At 34.8% G+C, this 24,812-nt stretch overlaps 4 protein-coding genes and 1 pseudogene across 9 annotated transcripts; 2 read left to right on the top strand and 3 right to left on the bottom strand.

Annotated features, from left to right (window-relative positions):
* The first annotated feature begins 389 nt into the window (after positions 1-389).
* Positions 390-6,933, top strand: LOC111295518 (uncharacterized). Of its 3 annotated transcripts, none has more exons than XM_022889042.2 (15): positions 390-551; positions 751-901; positions 1,422-1,480; positions 1,577-1,712; positions 1,831-1,919; positions 2,010-2,163; positions 2,250-2,437; positions 2,639-2,853; positions 2,999-3,097; positions 3,601-3,719; positions 4,602-4,703; positions 5,290-5,399; positions 5,571-5,658; positions 5,946-6,145; positions 6,450-6,933. In XM_022889042.2, the coding sequence occupies exons 2-15, from the start codon at positions 791-793 to the stop codon at positions 6,664-6,666; spliced, it is 1,887 nt and encodes a 628-aa protein (XP_022744777.2). In that variant the 5' UTR covers positions 390-551; positions 751-790; the 3' UTR covers positions 6,667-6,933. The 3 variants fall into 3 exon arrangements, with proteins under 3 accessions (XP_022744777.2, XP_089600035.1, XP_022744775.2); XM_089743909.1 differs by having other exon boundaries at positions 1,828-1,919; positions 2,639-2,850; XM_022889040.2 differs by having other exon boundaries at positions 1,828-1,919.
* Positions 6,934-7,029: 96 nt separating this feature from the next.
* LOC111294538 (Pentatricopeptide repeat (PPR) superfamily protein) lies at positions 7,030-9,170 on the bottom strand. Its single transcript, XM_022887901.2, has one exon. The coding sequence runs from the start codon at positions 8,930-8,932 to the stop codon at positions 7,061-7,063; it is 1,872 nt and encodes a 623-aa protein (XP_022743636.1). The 5' UTR covers positions 8,933-9,170; the 3' UTR covers positions 7,030-7,060.
* Positions 9,171-9,430: 260 nt separating this feature from the next.
* On the bottom strand, positions 9,431-13,427 carry LOC111294885 (arginine-specific demethylase JMJ22 pseudogene; annotated as a pseudogene). Its single transcript, XR_016327301.1, has 3 exons — positions 13,388-13,427; positions 11,987-13,278; positions 9,431-9,956 (listed from the first exon to the last, which is right to left on the bottom strand). The product of XR_016327301.1 is annotated as an arginine-specific demethylase JMJ22 pseudogene (transcript).
* A 2,559-nt stretch (positions 13,428-15,986) lies between these two features.
* Positions 15,987-20,084, bottom strand: LOC111293975 (myosin-binding protein 7-like). The gene is made up of 4 exons (XM_022887061.2): positions 19,719-20,084; positions 17,815-19,414; positions 16,867-16,913; positions 15,987-16,439 (listed from the first exon to the last, which is right to left on the bottom strand). Exons 2-4 carry the CDS (start codon positions 19,222-19,224, stop codon positions 16,337-16,339), a joined length of 1,560 nt encoding a protein of 519 aa, XP_022742796.2. The 5' UTR covers positions 19,225-19,414; positions 19,719-20,084; the 3' UTR covers positions 15,987-16,336.
* Positions 20,085-21,157: 1,073 nt separating this feature from the next.
* On the top strand, positions 21,158-24,796 carry LOC111294564 (putative E3 ubiquitin-protein ligase BAH1-like). Of its 3 annotated transcripts, XM_089742913.1 has the most exons (7): positions 21,174-21,483; positions 21,601-21,814; positions 22,396-22,640; positions 22,741-22,989; positions 23,081-23,218; positions 24,190-24,248; positions 24,438-24,789. In XM_089742913.1, exons 2-7 carry the CDS (start codon positions 21,601-21,603, stop codon positions 24,541-24,543), a joined length of 1,011 nt encoding a protein of 336 aa, XP_089599039.1. In that variant the 5' UTR covers positions 21,174-21,483; the 3' UTR covers positions 24,544-24,789. The 3 variants fall into 3 exon arrangements, with proteins under 3 accessions (XP_089599040.1, XP_089599039.1, XP_022743682.2); XM_022887947.2 differs by having other exon boundaries at positions 21,174-21,814; XM_089742914.1 differs by lacking the exon at positions 23,081-23,218 and having other exon boundaries at positions 21,158-21,814; positions 24,438-24,796.
* The last annotated feature ends 16 nt before the right edge of the window (positions 24,797-24,812 follow it).

Raw genomic sequence — 24,812 nt, 5'->3', positions numbered from 1 at the left:
TCACCGAATAAGGTTACAAATCCCAAACCTCAGCATCCAAAAATAGGCAAAGCCAACCCCGTGTCATCCTTGGACTTAACTGATGCCGCCTTTGACACTAGCCAGACTGTTGGCGCTTTGCATAGGTAAACTTTTTTAATTTATAAAAAGATTTATTAATTAAATAATATGAATAATAATATTATTATTAATAAAAATTAAATAAATTAATAATAATATAAAAATTTCAAGAACATAAAAATAATTATTTTAAAATATAAAATTTAAATTATTATATGGACTAACGACACTCTGCCACATTAAAACGGTGAACTAACGGCGTCAATTGCAGGAGGGAAATCCAATTGTTCAAAAACCAATAAAACTAAAAAATTTTCACTCTCCACTTTACCGCAATTTCTGTCTCTTTGTCTCCCCCTCTCTCCCTTCTCCTCCTTTGGGGCAAAGCAAAATCCTTTTTCAAAACCCTAGATTAGTATCCGATTAGGGTACCCTCAGATTCTCTCGGTTCTTCTATTGATGCATTTCTTGGCCATTTTTTCTTTACGGAGGTAAGTTATTGATTTGACTCTGATTGTTATATCAAGTCCACTTGAATTTGTCAGCAAGTTTTTTTTCCTTTTTTTTCCCAAGATTTTAAATTTATGAGTTGCAAAATGCGCATATCCTGTTCGATGATTTGTTTTTCTTTTTTCATAATTGAAAAAAAGGTATAATTGCTGGCATTGCTATTGCTATTGCTATTTTTAGGTAAAGGAGTCGCGATTATTGTTTGAGTGGACTCGCGAGTATGGCGAAGGTAGCTGCCCATGGTGCCTTAACTTCTACTTCGCTACAAATTGGCGGCGATGCTCTCAAAGTTGGTCCAACAGTTAAAAGGAAGACCCCTTCGGAACTCAGAGTATTATTTTTTTTCCTCTCTAACTTAGATTAGCATGGTTGGGATTCGGCATTTCGGTTTGGGTTATATGTTATGAATACGATTGAGTTCATAGTAATTGTTTAGAGGGCAGGATTTTTTTATAATTCTATGGCGTTACTACTTAAAAAAATAAATTTATCATTTGTCTCTAGCATTTAGGTTTTTTTTTTTTTTCTTTCATTACTAAATCAATGGCTTCTTTGATTTTAATTTGAGAGAACAGTTTACCTCTTTAAGTCTTCCGTAATTCTACCAAATCAGACCTTTGAGTGTGATATTTAATCTTTTCATCCTTCTCATGCGCGTTCTCTTGTGTGTGTGTTTAATTTTTTTTATTTTTCAATTTTACCTTTGTATATTATTTAGTTTACTGTTCTAACATGTTTACATTATTTAGGCTAAGAGTTGGAGGAGCCAGTGCTAATTGGAACACAGTTTAGTTAAGCTCTCTGAGGAATTATAGTTTAGTCTTATACTTTATAAAATGTTTACATAACAGGAAGAGCAGTTAGAGCGGACAAATGTAGCAGAGCTTGTTTATAAATCTTTGACTCCAAGGTAAGTGTTGTTATTCCTCATTTGTTTTCAATTGGTTTTCGTTTTTTTCTTTTTAAGTTGCAACTATTGGAAAACTTTGTTGTTCTCCATTGGCAGTGCTAGTGAGATGGATAATGGACTCAAAAAACCAGATCTGCCAAGGAATCTAAGATATATTGACACCCATATGGATGAAGTATATCCTGCCAAGAAATCAAGGTTCAACCTGCTTTTGGGAAAAGAAAATCCCAAGGTTATTACATTTCCAGAAAATGCATTTTATGGAGATGTCTTGATGCAGCTAGAGTTTTCCGTACACATAAGTTAATAACTAGTTCATTGATTTATTCTATTATGTTATCTCTTAGCAGGAAAACCGTTCCATTGAGCAACCTAGCAGCCTAAAGAAAATCTCTGCACTTTCAAATTTGGTTACCAAGAGAAGGAAACAACTTTCATGGTATGTCTGTCAATCCTATTATCCCATACCTGGCGCATTATAAGTAGATTTATTCTTTGATTTTATTGGTTATATGTTGTTGTTTTGCAGTCCAGAGAGTTCTGTTGCTTCTGTTGATGTTCCAAAAGATGATGTGCTTAATGCCCATCGGATGCTTGAAAAATGTAGTCAGGGTACATTTCTTAGTGTTACAGAGCTTTCATCAGGAGGTCAAAATTTATCAGGCTTAGCAACTGTTGACATGGTATATGCTTTTAGCTGCTTCAAGCTTTGATTATTAAATTATTATTATTTTTTAAAAAATAAACCACCAATTATTATTATTTGTAGGATAAAGCATTGAAAGGGCTAGCTGCTTGTGAAGCAATCCTGAATGTACCACCTGAGTCTTCTGAAAGATTTGATGATCTTTCAACTGGAAACTTCTGCTCTGAATTCCATGTGACAGGCCAGAAGATTCCTCTGGATTTTACTTTGAAAACTTATATGCGATTGGTGGCTTCCTCCTCATTGAATTGGTGAATAAACCTGTTATTTTTTGTCATATATTTTGCTATATTTCCTCTACTAAAGATAAAGTCACTCCTGGGATAAGTTCCTCTTTTATATATCATCAAATCATGTTTGTTTACATGGCCTCCTTGATAAGTGCCTGTCTTGTTTTGCAGGATTTGTTATTTTGCTTGTTTACGTAACTTTATATTATTTGGTGATTCCAGGTTAAATAGGTCAATGATGTCTGGTACATACAATGGTATGCCTCAATTTACACCCCATTCTGGTTGTTCTGACGATCAAAATATTGGCAGTGCTTCACAGACCAGACTGGCTTCCCAAGTGTTGGATTCTAAAGCATTACATTCATGGGTTTATCCTCAATCTACCTTACCACCATCTCTCATTTCAATATTGGTCTCAGCTGCAGCTGATGGTGGTTTGTTAAATGAAACTTTTGAGTTGAATTCCCTCTCTCAACCCTCCTTGTGTGCGCACAAACACACACATGCCCAGATTGTGCCTTCCCCATCGTTTCTCCCCCTATCTGAAGGTCACTAACTGATGTTGTCCCTTGTCTCCAGTTGAAATGGATTTCTTAAGAAAGCGACGTAGGGCATGGGAGGAGTCATTTCGGAGTCTTTACTATATGTTTCGGGAAAATGTTTGTAGCATCTTTTATGGTAAATATTTTTTCATGCCTATGACTTTTTCCTTATCTATTATACAACTTTGGACCCATGTTCCTATCTTCCTGCAGTGTTGATTGAGCCAAGTCCTAGGACGATGTTTTGTCTTGGCATGAGAATATCTAAGCAAATATATTTCACGCACATACACATGTACATAACTGCATGCCCAGGAGTGCTTGCATTTCTATTGTTCAATTTGATTTTGCTTGTGTTACATTGTCGGTAAGTGCCATGCCCATCTCATGCATATGCATGCAGGGGACATATTTGCTGTGGGTTACTGAGTTATTTTTTTAAAGAACATATACACGGCCTCTCCATCTACCAAGACTCTAGACACTTGGTTTTGTCCTTGATTTCAAATTGCCTTTTCTTCTTTTGATGACTGTGAACTGTGTGTGAAGTTTTTTGTTGGTGTGTAATGCTCACTTACATTAATTTGTTTAAAAGTATGAAACTATATCTTGGTAATGGTTTTGTTGGAAACTTTCTAGTGTGCACTTCACATTTTGTGGTGATGTTTACTTCTGCTGATGGTTTGGGAAGAAGCAGATCATGTCATGCCTATATCTCCAAGTCAACAAGAGGTTTGAGGTCGTCACTGAAAGAGCATGTAAGATTCAACCCTTAACTATTAAGCTATTGCCTAGTGCTCGTAATCATGATTACAAGGAACATGGCCTTTTAATTTCTTTAAAGATATCCTGGTCACATGATATTAACTGCAAAGATGGCAAGTGGTTTGTTTCTCATATAGCTTGTTGTTGGCATTTCCTGTATGAAAGTGATTATTCTAGTCTATCAATGCGTATTTATCATCCTAAATTCCATTTTCTTTTATCTCTTTCAGATGTAATGAAATTAAAGTTTGTTTAATGGTACTTTGAACCAATTCATAAATAATCTATTAAGCAGCGGTGTTGAGGTGGAGATCTTTAAGATGCCTCTTTTGACACATCCAGCTACAGTTTTACAGATATGGGGATTGGATTGCAGTTTTCTTGCAGTGGTATACAGATAAACTGCAGAATGATAGTATTTAAAGCTATAACTTTTGAAAAAGTGAGTTTTGCTAATGTCAGCACCATAGAGAAGTTATTGCTGACTCTACAAATATGTATGCCGTTTGGTTTTATGTGGTTGCTAGTTCAGACTTTTGCTTGTTTTAGAAACACAAGAAGACATAATAGAGATTGGTTTTTAGATTTCTAAAGACAGAAAACTGATAATCTGTTGCCAACCCAACTTGTGACTGCAGAAGAGGTCATTTGAGGAATAGGAGATTGTCTGTGTCATTTGTTCGGCCTCTTTCTTTCAGGAAGCTATAGATGTTGCATCAATCAGCTGATTATGTATTTATGCTATATTATTTTAATTGAAAATATATTCAACTTCTATGCTGGTCATTTTCATAGCCATTTTGATTAATTTTCATGCTTCATTGATGTCTGATGCTATAATTTCTCCTCAATTGGTTTTGAATAATGTTTCCTAGGATGTTTCGTTTTCTATGCCTCTTTGCCAATCTCAAGTAGAACAAGTGACTACTGAGGATCTGGTAGAGCTTTCAGAAATTGAGAAGCATAATTTGGGCCAGGTTTGTACATCTTTTATGCTAATAGCTTGAGTGATTTGGCTTTTGACTGAAATTCATACCTTCGGGTGGACCATAAGATGCCTTTTGGTGCAATATTTTGAGACGTCAAAAACCAGACCATCAATTTGATACTTCAGCTGAGAAGTTGATCCTGTTCCTCCTGCTATAGTTCTGGAATGGTTAACTGTTTGGATAAAACAATTATTTGGTTTCCTGAAAAGGATAAGAGAGTTTTGATCTGAATGTGCTGTATTCTTGTTTCTCCTTCCATTTTCCTTTTAGTTTCCCCCTTTCCACTCCTGCACCACTTCCCAATTCCATAAATCAGTATTCTTTAACTTGTGGCATAAATTCAAAAATAAATTTAGAAATATTTCCAGTTACCACTGAGCACTCTTAGAAACTCACTAACTAAAGGATAATGGTTCCTTGCATTCATCTCCTCAGTAATTTCTGTTTCTAAAGAGAATGTTTAAACTGAAAGGTAGCTTTGGTGTAACTATTGTATCCCTTTGCTCAATGTTATTATCTATTCATTTTTCTTGTGCTCAATTATTCATTTCACTATTTGCTGAAATTACTGCAGACTCGACGCATGAATTCCTTCTCTGATGTTGATAATACTCCACAGTCTTTGCTGGCTTTCTGTGGGAATCAGAATGTACATGGTTTGTACGAGATTTTGTTGAATTATAGGTAAGTTACACTTCCTTTTCTTTTTCAATTCAAAAGATAATTTGTTCAGTAAATTGAGCTGTATGCTCTCAAGATTTCACTTGACAAGGTTGAAATATATAGTATAGTAGTTACCGTATCTGCATTCTTTTGCCTCTGGATCTGACTATTTTTCCTTCTAACCATCTTTAGATCTTTCCTGACTTTTTTGAATGCCGTGGATGTTCCTGTTCTGTACTCTGGGGTGCCATTTCAAAATGCTGCTCTTTCTGCTCCAGAGGTGAGTGATGTTGCCATAAACAAGATTTTTGTCCCTCTGTTACCCTTTGTTGGTTGTAAATTCTAATTGTTTGTTCAATCACCTAATCTGGTGTCATTGCCCTTGATAAATGCTATAATCCTCTTATGCATGACATCTTGTTACCTTTAGGTTGCCATAGACAGCTGTTTGATATAAACATCATATTTTTCTTGATATAAAATAAGCATTGGCACAGAAAACTTGATCATAGTGCCACTTGTTGCAAGACCAGGTTTATATATTTTTATGTCAATTTTGATATCCAGGTTAGATGTATGGAGATTAAAAGAGCTGATCATGGTACTGCTCTTCCCCAAGGATCCACCTTGAAAGACAGTCATTCCATGACAATTTCATCTGCTGGCCTTACCTATGGCCTTGAAATCAAGGCTTCACATATTCCCCCTTGGATTATCAGCAACATATGCGCTCTAATAGCTTCTGAAGGACGAAGCTTTGAAGCAAGGTATAATATAAACTTAATGGATCATATATCAGATTTCTTAACATGTATTATAGCGTTTAAGTGTAACCTTAATGGATCATATAAACTTCCTAGCTACAATTGCCAAGGTAATCAATAATTAAACCTTGCTGAACAATTTTTGTTCTTCATTTTGAACTCACTTGAAGTTATCAACTAATGTTAGGGATGATATTAAGTTATATGTCTTTTCTTTTTTCCTTTTCTCAAAATCGGGAAGCTTAGGATGCAAATAAACTATGCCATTAGCTACTTATTTGTCTGATCTTATTTGCGTGGTTTTCAGCTTTACAACGGAGCATACTTCAGTTGGCTTAAATATTGCTCTTGGGGCAGTTTGTGAGATAGCTGATAGTGAAGCTACAGTTGGTGAAAACTCACAAGAAATGGCCTATGCCTTCGGTATTCCAGAAGCTATTGTTTCCCCTTATTTGCATTCAGGTTTAGTAAAGGGCTTGAGCTACTGCAACGGTTCATATACAGTGTCTCTCTCCCCTGTATGACATTTTAATACTCATGATCTCTGGAGAAAACTATGTTTGCTTACTGATGCTCCGTTCCCTGATTTCTTTTTGCCAATTGTAATTTGTTCTTTGTATATTCTTATTTGATCAAGTGTAATTATTGGTTGGAAGACAGCTTCAAACTTGGGACGAATCATGTTCCTATCAATGACCCATAAGAGATTGGGTTATGAAAGACTTTTTGAGCAACTGTTGGACACAAATGCAGCATAAAAATGATAAATTTATCAAAATTTTACTTCTTAATTTCTACGAAGAAGAATATATATTTTTTTAAACAACAAAACACAAAAAAAAAAAAAAGGAAAATCAAGGTGGGGAAGGAAGAGGGGAAATAGTTCATATCAAATGATACTCCATCAATTATATGATCTTACCAGTAATCCATGCAAGAACAAGAACCTTCTCTGAAATGATGGAACCGGTTTCGGTCTCTCACAATCAACTCACGCTTAAAAACCTTGGAAATCAGCTTGGTAGCTGTGTGGCAATCCTCACATACTCGTAAGTTTTTCACTATTCGAATTGGCATTGGAGCCTTTGTTCTCATAATCCCAAAGGCAATAGCAAGCTTCTCACTATGTCTGTGAAGAGCACTTTCTTTTTCTTCCTCATCAATGTCAAACAATGCATCAGACATATTCCCAGTATAACCTGCCAATCTTATCTTCTTAAGAATCTCCTCCCATGTTCTTTCTATCATGTCTATTTCAGGGTGTGATTTGTCTCCCATTGTAAAGTTATGAACTTTCCCATCTACCTCGATCAAACTGTAACCTGGTGGCTTTTTAACTCCTTTTTCCTTCATCATCTGTCTCAAACTCTCAACATTTCCCCACCTGTTTGTGCGTGCATAAATGTTTGAGAGAAGCACATAATAGCCACTGTGTTCTGGTAGCAGAGGGATCAATATGTTTCCTACTCTTTCTGCAATTTCTGCATTTTTATGAATCCGGCAAGCTCCAAGCAGTGCACCCCAAATAGGAGCATTAGGCTTTACAGGCATTTCAAGCACAAACTTCTCAGCTTCTGCTAACTTCCCTGCTCGACCTAGCAGATCTACAACACAACCATAATGTTCCAACCTAGGCTCAATATCATAATCTCTTTTCATGCTCTCAAACAACTCTAGACCTTTTCCTACCAATCCCCCATGGCTGCAAGCAGATAACACAGCTGTAAACGTAATATCTCTGGGCTTTAATCCTGACTTCACCATTTCTGAGAAGAACAAAAGTGCTCTCTCTGCACAACCATGCATTGCTAATCCAGCAATAAGAGCTGTCCAACTGAGAACATCTCTTTCTGGTAGTTCCTGGAAAACTCGAATAGCTTTCTCAATACTTCCACATCTTGCATACATATCCACTAAAACTGTCCCAAGAATCACATTCAAACTCAAATCATTCCTAACTATATATTCATGAGCTTTTTCACCTAATCCAATAGCACCTAAATGAGAACAAGAAGAAATCACACTAACCATAACTGTCTCATTAGCTTTAACCCCTTCTTCCTGAAGAACCTGAAACAATTCAACAGCTTTATCAAAATTATTGTTCTTGGCATATCCACTAATCATTATACTCCAAGTAACCAAGTTCTTTTCCGGCATTTTATCAAACAATTTACGGGCCATTTTAACATCCCCAACTTTATTAAATCCAGCTATCATTGAAGTCCAAGAAACCACATTTAAACAAGACATTCTTTGAAATATTGCATTTGCTGCCTTTATAACCCCACATGTAGAATACATGTGAAGTAAAGAATTCTGTACGTAAACATTGTTTTCAAAGCCATGTTTTATTATTTGTCCATGGGCTTGAATTCCCATATCAAGGGACTCTAACTGAGCACATGCCCTGACTAAAAATGGGAAGCTGAGATTATCAGGAAGAATGTTTGCACGTAATAATTGGGAGTAAAAATGGAAGGCCTTATTTGGGTTTGGGCTAGCTGAAAACCCTTTAATCAAAGCATTATAAATGAAAAGATTGGGAGTTTCAACTTGGGAAAAAACCTTGTAAGCGTAATCTAATAAGGTTGTTCCAAAAGAAGGGTCTGTACAAAGGGAAATGAGACGACTAACGGCGAAGATGTCAAAGATGATATGGGTTCTTATCATATGACCATGGATGATTTTCAGCTGAGAGAAGTTCTTGCAGGATTCTAGTAACAGAAGTTTCGGGTTCTTTAGCTTTAGCGTGTTTAACACTTTGCAGCTGCTGCTACTACCATTCATTTTCTGATACGAAGATGTTTAGACACAACCCAGATTCTATGCCTTTTGGAAGGAACCCAGTTGGGAGTTTTAGCCACTGTTAGCAAATCTTTTTATGTTTTCACCAGCCATGAACCCCTTTGGAGGAATCTTGTATTGGATAATCTAAAGTAGGGTTTTTGTATAACGAGTCATGGAAAGTTACTTGCATTACTTTATCATCATCCATCGGAAATGCTCATTTGTCTCTTGTTCTGCGAAGATTACTCTTTTGTTGATTGAAAAGAGAAGTCACGGTCTCCCGGGTTCATATATATTTATTCTTTTCATTATGGTTCTCATTGCTTGATCACTCCAATTTTTTTTTTAAGATAAAACACAATTACAGCCATGATTGGACATGCTATATATTAAGTTGTTGAATGATAAACAAAACAGCTCTATGCTTGTTTAATGCTGAGCAAAGTTGAGGTCAATCAATGAAAGTTCATAGGTTCTATGATGAGGGCCTTTCCACCATACCATCATAACAGCTTTTTTTTTTTTTTTTCTCATTCAAATGTTATAGCAGCTTGCTTTGAACAATCAATATTAACAGTTTCAAGTAGAGAGCAATGGCATTAGTGTTATAGAAAAGAATTGTACAACATAGTAAAATTAATTAATGTCAAAACTGTTTTGAATAAGTCATTCTTTTCTGGAAGCCTGAACTGACTGTTTTCATCCGTATAATGACACCAATGCCAATTGCAATCTAGTTGTCTGATCTCTTGCCATTCTCTGGTGGCCTTGAGGGTGGTTCCTTTAGAAAGAAAACTTGAAAGCACCCACCTTGGAATCAGTCACCGAATCCCAGAATGACAATTTTTTCTGTCGTGCCTTTTTCTCCTCTGCTTTCACTGTCAGTTCATCAATTGTTCCAGGGAAAGATGCCTCTCTAGCATTCTTAAACTTTTCATACAAATTTATTCTGTCTCTTGTCCCAGAAACAAGCTCGCTAGCATTTGGCTTCTTAAGAAAATCTAGAACGTTCAACAAATTTCTCCTGCAATAGAAAAAAAAGAAACAAGTATCTGTGATCTTTTCCTTTTCTTCTCATAATATGCAACTTGTTCATTTGTTTAGAAGATAAATATCACAAAATTCAAACTATTGTTAGAATAATGCTGTTGAATTATCTACTATTTACTTTATAGTTAAGACAGCACAGAGAACAGCCCAAAACAGAAAACTCAAAATTACCACATTATAATGTTCTCTAACGAGTAATGACTCATGCAAGCCATATACAAATTAATTAAAGATAATATAGCCTCATCTATGATCATGAGGGTAGGTTCATTGCCGGATGCTCAAGAAGATTAGGCATAACTACTAGCATATGGGGCATTAGAATTAGTCTATCGACAGCTGCCCAACTTGCACCCTAGGCATCTTCCTTGAAATGGATTCACAGATGGTTATCCATATGTTGAATTCTACCAGTACTCTAAAACACTCACTTGGTGTTTTCTTGGATGATGCAGATGCCTCATGAACCAGGTGCAGATCCAAGTGGTAAGGCACATCTATCACGGAGGGAATGCCTGTGCAGTCATCCTTGCTAAGAATGCAACTACCATGGAAGCTGATTTTGTTATGTATAACATATTGCCCTGGACTTTCTTTCTTTGAGGTTTTTAATAAGTGTATATCCCAGAACCAGTAGTTTTGAGTCTATGAACCCTGTTGTTGTTGAACCCCGGCTTTTTTTATGTATAAACAACTCATGTGAACCACTAAACATAACTAATTTTTTACCGAGCTTTTTAGTTCTAAATGTGCTAATACTGCAACTAAAGATGGAGCACTTTAACAAGTGTGTTAAAAGGGGGGAAAATGAATCCATTAGTACTTAAAGGGTATCCCCTATCTCCACCCCCCCTCCCCCCACCCTTCAAAAAATAAAGAAATGAAGAAAGAATGTGAACTCATCAGTTACAGATCATGCAAGAAATGGAGGGAGAAAAGTATCTAAAGCACAAATGATTAAGCATAAGAATCTTTTTCTTTCTTTAAATAAACATTACCAGCACCATTTACCACTTGTAATTCACCTAGGGAGCAGAGGAGAAGTTCATAATCACATAGGAGGCCAGGTTCACAGACATCAAAGGCATAAATAATTCTGTACTCAATAAAGGTGAGTTAAGGATGTTAAATGACAGTGAGACTATTATCGCAGTGAGATTACAGAGATGATCAACTTTTGTTGATGCTTCAATAGAATTTAGCCTCATGTATCTATTTCAAAATAACATCATAGAATGAAAAGTACAGTAACTGATGTCTGTTGGGAATGCTATAAGAAGAAGATAGTTTGGTGCCATGGCAGCGACTACAACAAATTCATGTGCCCACAGCAATATTTAGAGTTAGACACATGACATGGAGAGGCCCTTGCAGTACTCATAATTACTTATTTTGAGCTTTCTGTGAAATTTATTCCTATAACATTCCCAAACAGTACCCATCTTTGTTTCCAATTGATTTAAGGCTTGTCCGGGTAAGTTCAGAGAAATATATAAAGGAATATTATGTTTATGATGCTGAGAGAAAGAGATTCAAATTAGAAACTAGTCCTTACAAAACTTTAAATAGTCATTAGCGATACTAAGCTAGAATAACCTTAATTTCTTCAACAAAAACTTGATGTCTGCTATGTTGTGCTTATCTATACCAGGCAATGCTACCCTTCTTTTTTTATCACTCAGAATATCATAATGACTACAACAATGTTCTAAAGCCAAGCTTCAAAATTGAATTCAATTCATAACCAATTCCACATGCTATTTTGAATGTTGAGGAATGGCCAAAAATTATTACTCCTGGATTCTACATGTATTCTTCAGATAGGCACTTAATCCTGTTGGAAGTCCATGTCAATTGTCAAATGAGCTTCAAAATGGTCAAAATAGATTTGATTCTTCACTACTAATGTCAAAATTAAACTCAGAGAGACTATAGTTAATGAGTCTTCATAAACCATGGAATAAACTAATGAATAAAAGAAAGTGAAGAAAAGAAAAGTAATACCTGCTAACATAGTTTTGTGTAATGGCAATGGATTCTTCTAGGTTAATCACTAGATGCCACCATCCATTAGGCACAAAGATCACTTCTCCAGCCTTACAAATACACTCAATAGGTCTCTTTTTCCAATTCTTTGTTGCACCATAAAAACTCATGAACCACTCGACTATTGAAACAGGACATGCCACCTCAGCTCCATCTGGGCTCGGGTGCACCCCTGGAGGAACCACATCAGGCCGGAAAAGAACCCATTTCTTAGATCCTCTGATCACTGCATTCCAAGCAGATGTCGAATTAGGATCAATATGGAAGGATGAACCAGACCCAGCTGGTCCAATTATAATCCACCTATAGTCTGGCCTCCCATTGCCCAACACACTAAACAAATCCTCTATGAAGTACACTGGAACTTCATAACCCGACCCCAAAGTGGGAATTTTTTCTGCAAAGTTTGGATCAAATAAGTACAATGGCCTCTCTCCTTTTAACTTGATCTGCATAGCTAAAATAATCCTCTAGCCTCATCTTCACTGGTCCAACCGAAAACTGAACACCACCACATAAACTAACCAAATAATCTCTGTCCCACTTTCCTAATGCATCCCAATTATCCATACACCCTTCCAACAAAACCGGCTTATTGGGTTCTTCAAAATTCATCACAAAATCCTCCCCACTAATCCTTATTTTTCGAATTATATTATCTCTTTCAAGCCATTCTGATTTCATTTCAAGATTAGCACATAACCAACTCCGAAACAAATAATCAGAGTAAAAATCCCTTACTCTCAAACCTGAAAAACAGGTGCCCCGGGAAACATCAGATGAAGGATAAAAATTAGTAATGTAAGTAACTTTCCATGACCCATTATACAAAAACCCTCCCTTTAGATTATCCAATACAAGATTCCTCCAAAGGGGTTCATGGCTAGTGACAACATAAAAAGATTTGCTAACAGTGGCTAAAACTCCCAACTGGGTTCCTTCCAAAAGGCCCAGAATTTCAAGAACAAGCTCGTCAGACAGGATTTGGAGATTACCTAAGCCAGTGTTTCTTGAGTTAATAGAGCCTAGATTGAAGTAAAGGTTTCCCAATGGCCGAACCCCATGAGAGTTTGATGGAGCTGAGGATTTGAGGTTGAATCCTTCTTCTTCTTCTTCTTCTTTGGCAATGAATTTTAGTTTTCTTGAAACATTTTTGTTGATTTTTAAAATAGTTTTGGTTTTGTTCTTAGTTTTCGTTTTGCTTTTCCGTTTTAAGGTATGGGACAGTAAATTTCCGCTACAGCTTAGCACTGTTTACGGTTTTTGCTCTGAGGTGCAGAGAGAAGAAGGGGATATTATAAAGGTTTTGCTGTGAGAAGTGCCTTGTTTCTCTTTAAAAATGGAAATGAACTTTTGGACAGTTCTCAGATACGAAGGCCCATTTGGAGACCGAAAACATTTGGCCCAAATTTCAATTTTCCGAAGAAATTATTATGCCGATAAAGTTATACTTCATAAACCCTAAAATATACCCCATGCATATATTTATTTGCATCGTCTTATAGGATTTAATCAAGTTAAATCGTCTTTATTGATCAAATTCAAGATGTATAAATTTATGTTTCATTCCAAATCTTACTTAAGATATAAATTTATACTATTATTCTAATGAATTATTTTATTAATGTGAAGTTAAATATGCACAGAGATAACAAGTCGGGTCAAAGTGAATTTTTATTTATTTTGAATTCGATTCGATTTTTTACTCATAATACTCAAATCTGATCTGAAAGTTTTTTTTCTCCTTTACCTGACTTAATATTGTATAAATTGTACTCGATTCAACATTAAATTAATAAAATATTATTTTTAATATAAATATAAAATTAAATATATAAAAATATATATAACATAAAATTAAATAATTAATTAAAAATAAATTTTTTTTTATAAATATCGAATCAAATTTACCTAAAATTCTACATTGACTTTTTTTTATTATTACTTAACCCAACTCGAAACTTGATTTAAAAAAAAATGCATAGGAATGGCAATAGGTTGGATTGAAGAAAGTTTTTGCTTGTTTCAAATTTGACTCGATTTTATACTCATAATACTCAAATTTAATTTGAAGATTTTTTTTCTCATCTCTGATTCGATATTGTATAAACTGTATCTAACCCAACCTAAAATTAATAAAATATTATTGTTTTAATTTAAAATATTATTTTTTAATATAAATATAAAATTAAATATATATAAATATATATAATTAAATAAATAATTAAAAAATAAAATATATATATATCATGTCAGGTTTGTCTAAAATCCTATCCCAACTTTTTTTTGTTATTATCCAACCTAGTCACCTTATTTAAAAAAAAAAAATTCGACCCTAATTAATTGGATTGGGTCAAAATCTGTCTGGAACGGATTAGGTTGCTAAACCTAGACACGCATGAATTGTAATAGGAGAAATTATTGCATCCATTATAATATGAATAAGATATTTTATGATAGTTGATTTTAATAAATTTAATTCCATTTTGCATGACTGAAAGCAGGACCAAATTCTAATTTAGCCAGGCATAACTTCAATAGTTGAGGTGAAAGAGGTTTGGAAAGGAAAATATATATTTTATGTTTCAGTTGTTATGCCTCCCTCTTGGACGTTAGCATAGTGCCCATCACTTCTTATTTGAGTCTGAAATATTCAACACAGAATGTAAACACATTTTATAAAAAAAAAAGAACTTTCTGTATATTATGAAAGAATTTTGTGTAGTTTATACATATCTAAAGCATATATAAATCTCTTGATGCAGGCTTTACAAAAGGGTTGAAGTGTCAGAGCAAAACATGATTATAGTTGACAATTAAACATGAATATGCTCAGCATGCAACTAAAAAGAAATTGACGAGTAATCGTAGGTCTGGTGATAACCCATTTTGGGTTGTGTCTTACCGATGTAGTTGAAGAATTATTTTATTATAAACGTTTTTTTTTTCCTGATAGAAGACGGCAAGCAAACCGACTAGTAAAATACTTGTTAAGCATGGAACTTGATTGGACGATTTCATTTATTATTTTATGCATGCCCCCTTCCAAAGTATTTGTCAATTGGATCTAGGCTGACAAGTTTGAATGAGGCTTCAATGATATGATATGATGTTTTACTTGAAAGGGTCATTGATTTTGGCTATGATTTGGGCAGTTTCCTCCTGCATTCCTAGTTTGGCTGGTTTTGGGGGCAAAGAAAGTACCCTTGATCAAAAACAAATGCACAAATCCAGAAGCCATTCCAAAAGAGGACGGACAAAACACATTGCAAAAGTTCTAACACAGACAAAATTCACACAGGCAGGCAATTTAGATGCAGCTAACTGATGACCTAAAAACTAAACCTTTTCACATATCTGTGTTTGTGCATGTACCTGTCTGATCAGTATGTTTTCCAACCCTACAATTATACGTAAAGCGTAAGCAATAATTAAAGTTTATGTGAATATACATAACACTCAGTTCAAGCAGTCACCCTTCAGAGATAACATCCAATAAATTTAAAACTCAAATTTCAACTCCAACGAGCTTTTTTTTAATCCTCAAGATGTGATCTCTTTGTGCCAAAAAAAAATTTAAAGTTTGAGCAATCTTACCAACTAAAATTACAGATTTGAGATATCAATTATTTATCTAGAAGCAGAAATTAGAAAAAGGCAATCAATGCTAACCTCTTGCTCTACCACAGTGGCATCGAATTTGTAAAATAAGACATGGTCCTAAGACTAGCACATCTATACAATGTCAGAGGCAAAATTAACAGCTATAAGAATTAACTTGTCAAAGTTTCCGAATCCAAAGGTTCTTTGAGATATTTCTTCTATAATCTATGTTTCCTCTTTTTCTTCCTTCAAAGAAAAGAAATATATGAAGCAGGAAGTATAGCCAAAGGAAAAAGCAAGCAACTAAAACAAGAATCTTGATGAGAATAGCATCAATAAATTTTGCAAACTAACCTTTGCTTGAATTGGAAAAGTATAAACACTGCATACTTGAATAAGAATCATATAAGAATCAGAAATATACAGGAGATCGCCAAAAGACAAATACCTCAAGCTGAAATCCAACAAACTATGTGAACGAGTATGCTCACAGCATCCATGCTTTGCTGATCAAGCAGCAAAATGTATTCAATCTCCCAAAAAAAAGTAAAATAAAAGTACACTGCACAATATACCAAATTCTGCACCAATGAATCCATAAAAATTGGATGCAAAGTCTACACATGATAGCTCAATCAAACCCATACAGCATTCACAATAAAGATTATAGGGCTTCATCTGGACATGGAAGTAAAAGAATAATTTTCACACTTGTGTACTTAAAAGGCATCTCCACTGCCTCAGTTGGGGGCCCTTGTCTAAAAGCATTAGCAACCCAACATTGTTTGGTGACAATCCATACAGGTACCTATATAATTAAAGAAAATGAACAAAAATGAATCAAACACCATCATTAACATTTCTCTAGAATAAAATATGCTGATAAACTTCAATGTCAATTTCCAATATAAAATACAATAATTATGTATCCAAGTGCATGTCCCTCCTTACACCCTCATCTCTATTGTTTCAGGGTCAACTATTAAAATGCTACTGCCTTAAATGATAGATGTTAAGAGACAGAATTTCTTTCTCTTTGCTTATTGAACCAGAAAAGTTTATTTTGATTTTGCTATGCTGTAAAATGCAATAATAAGTTGGTTAGTTTTAATTAATAATGCCTGCCTTTAGATAAATTATTAATAGGGATAAAAACAGAGAAACCAAAATAAGTCAGTTTTAAGACATAGATTAAACCCAACAATAACTATGTATATAACACATATTCTACTTACTTGCGTCGACGAGCTTTCCACCTCCAGAAAAAAAAGGATACAAACCACTGAAAAAAAAAATCAAAAGACAATAAACTTTAAGTGGCACTGTGGAAATACATCAAAAGAAATACAGGGATGTTCAGGTTATGGAAAACGTAGAATAGCTCTATTGATGAAAGATTATCGTGTATTCTGTTTATGATGCTTCCAATAATGTAATGGGGTTTCAGGTAAGAAAATTCAACAAAACAATTGAAAGAAAGTTGATATTAAAAAGGTAAAAAGAAAAAAAAAACTTGTTCATGAAAGCTTGCTCCATCCAACTTCTATTGCATCAAACTTGGACAAACATTAAAAGTAGCTACGTGACAGCAAATTTGAATCTTCAACAGGTGATTGCTATACACGAACTAAAATTAATACCAACCAGAATTCAGTGGACAAAATGAGTAACTGAATGAAATTAAAAAATGGTAAAAACATTGTCAATGAGTGCTACATGAATGCAGATATGAGTAGCAAACAGAAGGAGCAGGCTTTTGATGCAACAAAGGATGTAAGATGATGGCGGAGAAATGACCTATAGACAAGACACAACCAGATGATGGCCTTCATTATTTCTGTTCTTTATGTAAGCAAAGTAATTAAATATGTGGCTTATTTCCGCATAGCCCTCTATAGGTAGGCAGCTTTAAGATATTGTTCATTAGTCTCCTAAATATGCAATTCATCTTGGAAAACACCTTTAGAACAGTATATTTCTGCTATTTCAACTGTCATGTAAAACATTACAAATAAAAAAAAAAAGTTAATACAGAAAGCACTGGGTACTCACATAGTCGAACAATAGAGAGAGACAGTTGAAGCCAAATAATAAAGCAACGTGCAATTGAATAATGCAAAATAACAGAACTAGACTGTGTAATATATATTAAAAAAAATACACTTTATGCGAACGAATATTACCTTGAAGACTGACATGAACGGAAGGTTTCCAAGAATAGATCGCTTCCTCACAATCACTTGTCTTTCTGGTGACATTTCCTTGCACAAATGTTGAGCTATTTCTTTCAATAATACTAACTGTGCTTTCTCAGTTCGCATTGATATTATTGCTTGTCTCATTGATTCCCTATCAGCCTCAAGGGCCTGAAGCCTCATGTAGAGCTTCTTGATATCAGGATCACAAACATCAGGCAGATTAAATGTCTCTCTTGGTGAGGATGCATAATCATCAAAAGTTTCAACTGCAGGTTTGGACTCAGAGGTTCCATTATATGGCACCCCATTATGGACAGAGTCAATAGTATAAACTCTGTCACTCATATCATCTCCAACTTCTGAAGCATTACCCATTCTCCTTGAACTGGAAATCTCATCCAGTTCTGAAACGAATTCCATCTTCTTGAAGCTAGTATTAAACCTTGGAGAATTAGTATTAAACCTGGGAGAATCACCAGTAAACTCTGAACCGATCTCTTTAGCAAGGAATGAATTTGAACTATCAGTTGAAAGCCCCATTGAATGTCTTGGTCGCCTAGGAGAGTGACCAACTATTACCTTCTCCAAAACATTCTTTGTTCCAGGAAAATCTCCATCCAGCTGACTCAGCTGACTGCTGCTGGGATTCCTCTCCATTTGGAAGATCCTCTGTTCCAGATTCCTCAAGTGCTCATGGGCATGAGGGGTCTCACCGAATGCATATTTCTCAACATGTTCAACATCATCACCAGGATTCTCATTCAAACTGCATTTTAGAGGTGGATAATCCAACGCAGGAAGATCAACTTGGGCACCAAAGTTCTCAGACACATTCCGAATGTGTCCATCCTTCTCACCTTCAGCCTCTGCCTCTGTAAGCCCATAACTCATCATCCTATGCTTGTAAGCCTGCACTTCACAAGTAAGAGCTTGAATAGCCTGCTCTCTCTTATACAACAGATCCTCCAAAACCATTATCTCCTGCTGGTCATGTGCCATTTTCTCCTCAGCAAAACGCTTGAATTGCCTTGCCTCCATTTGGATCTCTGCCTTCTCTCTCTGCAACTTCAATATCATTGACATGGCCTCAGTAGCAGCCGTGGATGAGGCATTTCTCTCTTCCTCCAAATCTGTATACAAATCCTGTATTGATGCTTGTTGGCTGCTAACTGTCTCTCGCAAAGCAGCACATTCATTCTCAATCTGTACTCTGGCATTGGAATAAACATCAAACCCCGGACCATAAAACCCATTTCCAGTCTCAAGCTCATCATATTTTCGTTTGACAGACCGAAACCAAGTACTCGAACGATCACCAATCAAAGAACAGGCAGTACAACCGCAATCACAACATTGTGCCAAATCTCTTGGAGGTAAAAATACTTCTGACTCCATATATCAATATACGCATTCAAACTCAAGCAATCTAATTATTTACTAACAATTGAAATTTAAAAAAAAATCTACAGAAAAAGAAAGAAAAAAGATTAAACTTCTCTCTCTCTCTCCCTAGAACTTTAGAACCTCCAATGAAATTTTCCCTCCTTCCTTCTTTGACTCCACCCACCAGCTATATAAATTCCTCCTGGATCAATAAATCACAAAGAAAGGTTCCTTAAATAAACAATAAAACAACAAATTTAAACCAAAAAAATTAATGAAAGATATGCGACTAAAAGTTCCTTTTTTGACATAAAATTTTCCAGGAATCAAAATAACTTTCTTAAAAAATTACTAACAAAATATACATTATCTGATAATTTTCAGATAACATTTAAAGGTTAAAACATTTTTTGAGAAAATCTTACCGAAAAAGAAATTTCCTAGGAATCAGATGAGAGAGAAATGAGGAGCGAGAAGGAAAGAGAAGGGAAAAGATTGCAACTAACCGTGGAAGCTGAGAGAGAAAGCTGGAAAAGGAGGCAAATTTTCCCAGGAAAGATCCAGAGACGAAAAATCAAGCTCCTTTTATTTTTAATTTCATTAAACTTCTTCTTTGAAAGAAAATCAATCGCCTCTCACCAAGCAGAGCGGAAAAAAAATTCCAAGAGGGGAAATGGCAACAATTGCAATGGTGTTTGGAGGGAAGGAAAATCAGGAGGGAAAAAATGATAAAAGAAAAAAATGGGAAAGTGGAAACCCTAATGTTTTAGTTTTTTGCTGCTTGTTTGTTTTTGTTGGGAGGTGGGGAGTTTGTTTTTTTGATCAGCTTTGTGGTTTTTTAAGGTTTCTGGATTTCCGTGTCGACCATTAGCGAAAATTAGGTAAGAATTTTTTGGAAAGATAAATTTTTAAAAAAATTTATAGTACAAAAATATTGACGGTTGATTCTCCCTAGAAATGAAAATATACGGTGATGATTAAATTGATTGCGATTCGGATGATTTTGAGAGCTCCTGATTAGTTGGAACATGGCGGTTAATCCGAGCATGATAGTTTTATTTATTTATTTATTTCACTAATTACTTGCTAATATTTATAAATTTATCTCAAATAAAAATGCATAAACTATATAAAAAAACTAAATTTAACCTTATAATTTTTAAAATTTTCCATGATAAAATTGCAATAAGAGTTTTGAATTTTTTTTTCCTTTCATCTTTTTAAAGGTAAATTTTTAGGGGATTAATTTAGTCCCATTGATCAATCAAACACGACTTTAGGGAAGTGTGATGTGGAAGGAACAAGTTGTGGCAAATGAGGAAAAAAAAAAAAAAGACGAGCTTTACGAAGGCAAATTTGATTAACATTTGGTTAGGTGAGAATACCATGAGTGAAATTATAAAAGGATAAGGATCAATGATAGATCCTTTTATTTATTGCTTATAACTTTGAAAAATCTAAACCTTTGTTTCATGGGAATTTTATAAATCTTGATATTAATAAGAACGGATACTATGAGAATTTTTTTTTCGTTCTTTCTCTAAATGAAATTTCAAACTACATTTAATGAAGTAATGCAAATATGGGTGCTTTTATTTATTTTTTTTTTTTGCAAAATGACCTATAAATTTAATGCTAATTAATAAATGTGCATTTATTTTTTTATTTTCTTCATCAAAAGTCACTTTTTTTTATGTGAAAATATTTTAATTAAAATTTCATAATATAATTTAAAAAAAAAATGAGATCGTATTTCCTAAACAATGAGCCAGGCACACTCTAACCAAAGAACAATAATGGGCCCAGCCCAAACGTTATTTGACCCAGGAGAGAAGAAGTAGGAGCTTGAGGCCTGACCATTGGTTTGTTTGACCGGAGAGGCGGCACAGTGTCGACAACAAAAAGCTCGATCTCCAAACCAGCCGTGCATGGGGGGCCAAATGTGTGGCAATGTTAATCCGAGAAGAGCGCGCGATGTGGTCGACCGTTCGATGTTTTAAACTTTCAAGTTCCTTGCGTAAACAAAAACCAACCCACTTTTTGTTTCTCATTTTCCACTTCAACATCTTGCCTTTTCATTAATGAAACAAAAGAACTCGATTCTCCCTTTCTCAATCTCTCAACTTTCATATCTAATTCTAAAATTCCTCAGCCAGACTCCTGCTTCTTGTCTGGTTGTCTTTTAAGATAATACTGTTTGGAACCTGTTTTTGTTGGAGGCAAAGAGCTCTTCTTTTCAAATATTGGGTTCTTTTTTATTTTTGGTCTCTGGTGAGATCAGATCAAGAGTTTTACTTTTTTGTTTGAAAAAAAGATATTAAATTTGCATTGGATCTCTGGTTTTTTTTTTTTTAATTGTGATTTAATTTTGATTGATATATTGGAAAGATGAAGTTTGGAGAGACTTTTAAGGAGTATCTGCATGGTGATCAGGAATGGTTTTTAGATAAGTTTTCTCATGTCGAGTATAAAAGGCTTAAGAGAGTTCTAAAAAGCTGCAGAACCTGTCAAGCATTACATGGCTCTAACAAAAAAACTGAACAAATAGATGATGAGGAGAATCCCATGTTGTCTCAATTCTGTCAATGCCAATCTTGTCCAGGTGAGTTCTTTTTGTTTTGGATCTTTTTTTTTAATACTGATTTTCTCCACCCTTGGTGTATTATGTATTTATGTTAGTACTAATCAATTGGATTACAATGAGCTGTCAAAATCTGATAAGATGATATGTCTCCATCTATTTTCTTGTTTTATTTGTTTTCCAAGATTCCCATTTAGAGAAAAAGACAGGATAATGGAATATATTTTGGCCTCTTTCAAGCTTTAATTATTCAATTATTTTATTGGCTCTCCCTTTTCTTTTCATCATGATTTTTAGCTGTCTAATTGTAATTAAACAAATAGAGGAAGAAAATTTTGGTTTCCCATGCTCACAGTGCCACTTTCAAGACTTATGAAAGCAACAATAAGTTGAAGTGACACTGTATTCTTTTCCTATCATACATTTGAAAATAATTTATAGTCTTTCGAAGGACTACTTGCAATTTCTTTGATAGCTTTTGGGGGCAAAATTCATGTTCTATTATTCTAATGCAATGCAATGGATAATAGAGCTCTTGTTGCTGATGTAAATTTTATGATACTTAGTTGGAGCATCTGTTAATAAGCCCGTGCATCTTTTAGTGTGTGATCAGATGTTCTTTACTGAACTGATGAGGGAAGCTACGGATATAGCTGGATGCTTTAGTTCCAGAGTCAGACATCTTCTCCATCTTCATGTTGCCACTGGAATGCAGAGATACGTCTTGCGGATACGTCAATGTTTCAAAAATGATCAGCAAGACTTGGTACAAGAAGGGCGGATGTTAATAGAATATATTACAATGAATGCAATTGCTATCCGTAAAATCCTGAAAAAGTATGATAAAGTATGCAGCCATTTGTTTGCTTAATATCAGTTACGATATTCTCTCAATCATCTTGTGTTAGAAAGAGATTCTAAGACTATTAACTAATATTCTGTCTTAGGTACACAGCTCTGTAAATGGGAAGAAGTTCAAATCCAAGATGAGGGCTGAACATCTGGAGCTTTTGCAATCACCTTGGTTGATTGAATTGGGAGCTTTTTACTTGAATTTTAATGGATTAGATGGTGGAGAGTTCATTCAGTTTTCTGGTTCTTTTGCTTGTGACCTCAATGCAACGGAACCTGTGATGACAATGGTGCTTCCAAATTCAATAAAGCTAGAATATGATCTAACATGTGCTATTTGCTTGGTAAGCTCTTAATTTCAGTACGTTCTAAGGAAATGTAATTGGCATTTTACAGCATGGGGGATGTTTTGATTCTTTGGTCCCTATCTCACAGGAAACTGTTTTTAATCCATACGCTTTGACTTGTGGTCATCTTTTCTGCAAGTCATGTGCTTGCTCAGCTGCTTCTGTGATGATCTTTCAAGGACTTAAAGCCGCAAGTCCAGATTCAAAGTGCCCAATTTGTAGAGAGGTTTGCATTTAGCTATGAACTAATTGGTCTACTGTTTTATGAACACTGTCGGCTTCTTCTTGAGTATTCAATCCTTTTCTATGTAAAATTTACAGTATGTTACCCTACCGTCTAGTAGTTAGTGGGTGTTTGCCTCAACTTATTGAAGAGACACCCGTCTCTCATATTCCTTATGGAAAGCCATTTCTCTTCTATTATCCATGCAATTACTTTTTTTCCTAATAACTCTTGCAGATAATTTTCTTTCCCCATGTTTATATACAGATCAATTTAATTTGTCATTTCATGCTTTTCTCCCTTATGAACATATTTGCAAATGTTGGTTCCAACTTTGCCACACTCAACAAGAACCTTACTTGTAATATATTTTGTGATTTTCAATTGTCTATGTGCTTTCATGTTAACAAGAATTTGAGATCCAGTAATTTGAAGTTCATCTTCCCTTCTAACTGAGTGAGATACTTGCTAATAGATGAACTCAATGTTTTTATTTCGCTAAATCTCCACCCATATGACTAAGAATCTACTTAAGGGAATAAAGCCAAAAGTGCCATCTTTAATTGGTAACCATTGATGGTGCTTCATTACATGCCTTCTTTTTACTTTTCTTATATGTGTGATCTATGTGAGGAAAGGGTGTTTCATTGCATGCCTTCTTTCTTTAACTGATGCCAGAAAGTTATTATTCCTTAGTGGTATAGCATTAAAATATTTTTGTTCCAAGAAGGAAGAAATTTATTGAATTATGTTTCTCTACTTGAATTTCATCAAATTAACAGAGAAAACTTATGTATACCATCCCCTCTTCCCCAAAAGGAAAAAGGAACAATAGGAGAAGAAATGGTGCTGTTGGTTTTACAGCTATTTCATAATATTGATCCCACTTCAGAGTGTCAACATATTATTTCTTTTCTTTACTTGTAATATGCTGCAAAGGATAAATTCATTACGTTTTCTCCCCTCATCTGCAGGCTGGAGTATATGCTAATGCGGTGAACATGCTGGAACTAGATCTGCTCATCAAACGAAGGTGAACAATAGTGAAAATTCCGTTCGTTGCTCAGGAAATAATAAAAAAAATAAAGTTTACAAATATAGTGATAATTTCTTTTTTTTTGCTCATTTGAATACAACATTGCTATCATTTCTGTCACCCTTTATTTCTTTTTGGGGAACCTTATTCAGTGTGCCTGACTATCACAAAATCTGGCACTGGCAGGCATAGAGATTATTGGAAAGAGAGGCTGATTGCAGAACGTGCTGAGATGGTGAAACAATCCAAGGAGTACTGGGAATCTCAAACCAAATATGTTATTGGCTATTGACTTAATTCCTGATCAAGCAAAGGAGACGGAGTTTGGCAGTTGGTTGACTGTAGTTCAAGTTCATTTAAATGCTTAAAGGAGTAGTGTAGTAGTATCCATTTTTCCATTGGAACTAAGCATTTTTGCCCTTTAATTCCCCTCATTCCTTGAGCAGGCATGATTTATTTGGAGAAGAAAACAATTTCCTTTGAATTATTTAATACATATTCACTTCCTCCAAACAATAATGGATTTACACTTCACTATAGTTAAATGTGAATTTTTTTTTG

This window comes from Durio zibethinus, chromosome 14, assembly GCF_047325235.1.
Source record: "Durio zibethinus cultivar Kanyao isolate XHJ-2024 chromosome 14, ASM4732523v1, whole genome shotgun sequence".
Classification (NCBI taxonomy): Eukaryota; Viridiplantae; Streptophyta; class Magnoliopsida; order Malvales; family Malvaceae; genus Durio; species Durio zibethinus.
This window is presented reverse-complemented; position numbering and strand designations above follow the sequence as displayed.

Bases quoted from the DNA above. Each gene is read 5' to 3' on its own strand.
- LOC111295518 (XM_022889040.2), top strand. From the start codon at position 791: ATGGCGAAGGTAGCTGCCCATGGTGCCTTAACTTCTACTTCGCTACAA. The intron at 1,920-2,009 runs GTATGTCTGTCA...GTTGTTTTGCAG, and splicing joins AGAAGGAAACAACTTTCATG to TCCAGAGAGTTCTGTTGCTT. The intron at 3,720-4,601 runs GTAAGATTCAAC...AATGTTTCCTAG, and splicing joins GGTCGTCACTGAAAGAGCAT to GATGTTTCGTTTTCTATGCC.
- LOC111294538 (XM_022887901.2), bottom strand. From the start codon at position 8,932: ATGAATGGTAGTAGCAGCAGCTGCAAAGTGTTAAACACGCTAAAGCTA.
- LOC111293975 (XM_022887061.2), bottom strand. From the start codon at position 19,224: ATGGAGTCAGAAGTATTTTTACCTCCAAGAGATTTGGCACAATGTTGT. The intron at 16,914-17,814 runs GTAATATTCGTT...TTTTTTTTTCAG, and splicing joins CGTTCATGTCAGTCTTCAAG to TGGTTTGTATCCTTTTTTTT. The intron at 16,440-16,866 runs GTAAGTAGAATA...TTAATTATATAG, and splicing joins TGGAAAGCTCGTCGACGCAA to GTACCTGTATGGATTGTCAC.
- LOC111294564 (XM_089742913.1), top strand. From the start codon at position 21,601: ATGAAGTTTGGAGAGACTTTTAAGGAGTATCTGCATGGTGATCAGGAA. The intron at 21,815-22,395 runs GTGAGTTCTTTT...TGCATCTTTTAG, and splicing joins TCAATGCCAATCTTGTCCAG to TGTGTGATCAGATGTTCTTT. The intron at 23,219-24,189 runs GTTTGCATTTAG...CCTCATCTGCAG, and splicing joins AGTGCCCAATTTGTAGAGAG to GCTGGAGTATATGCTAATGC.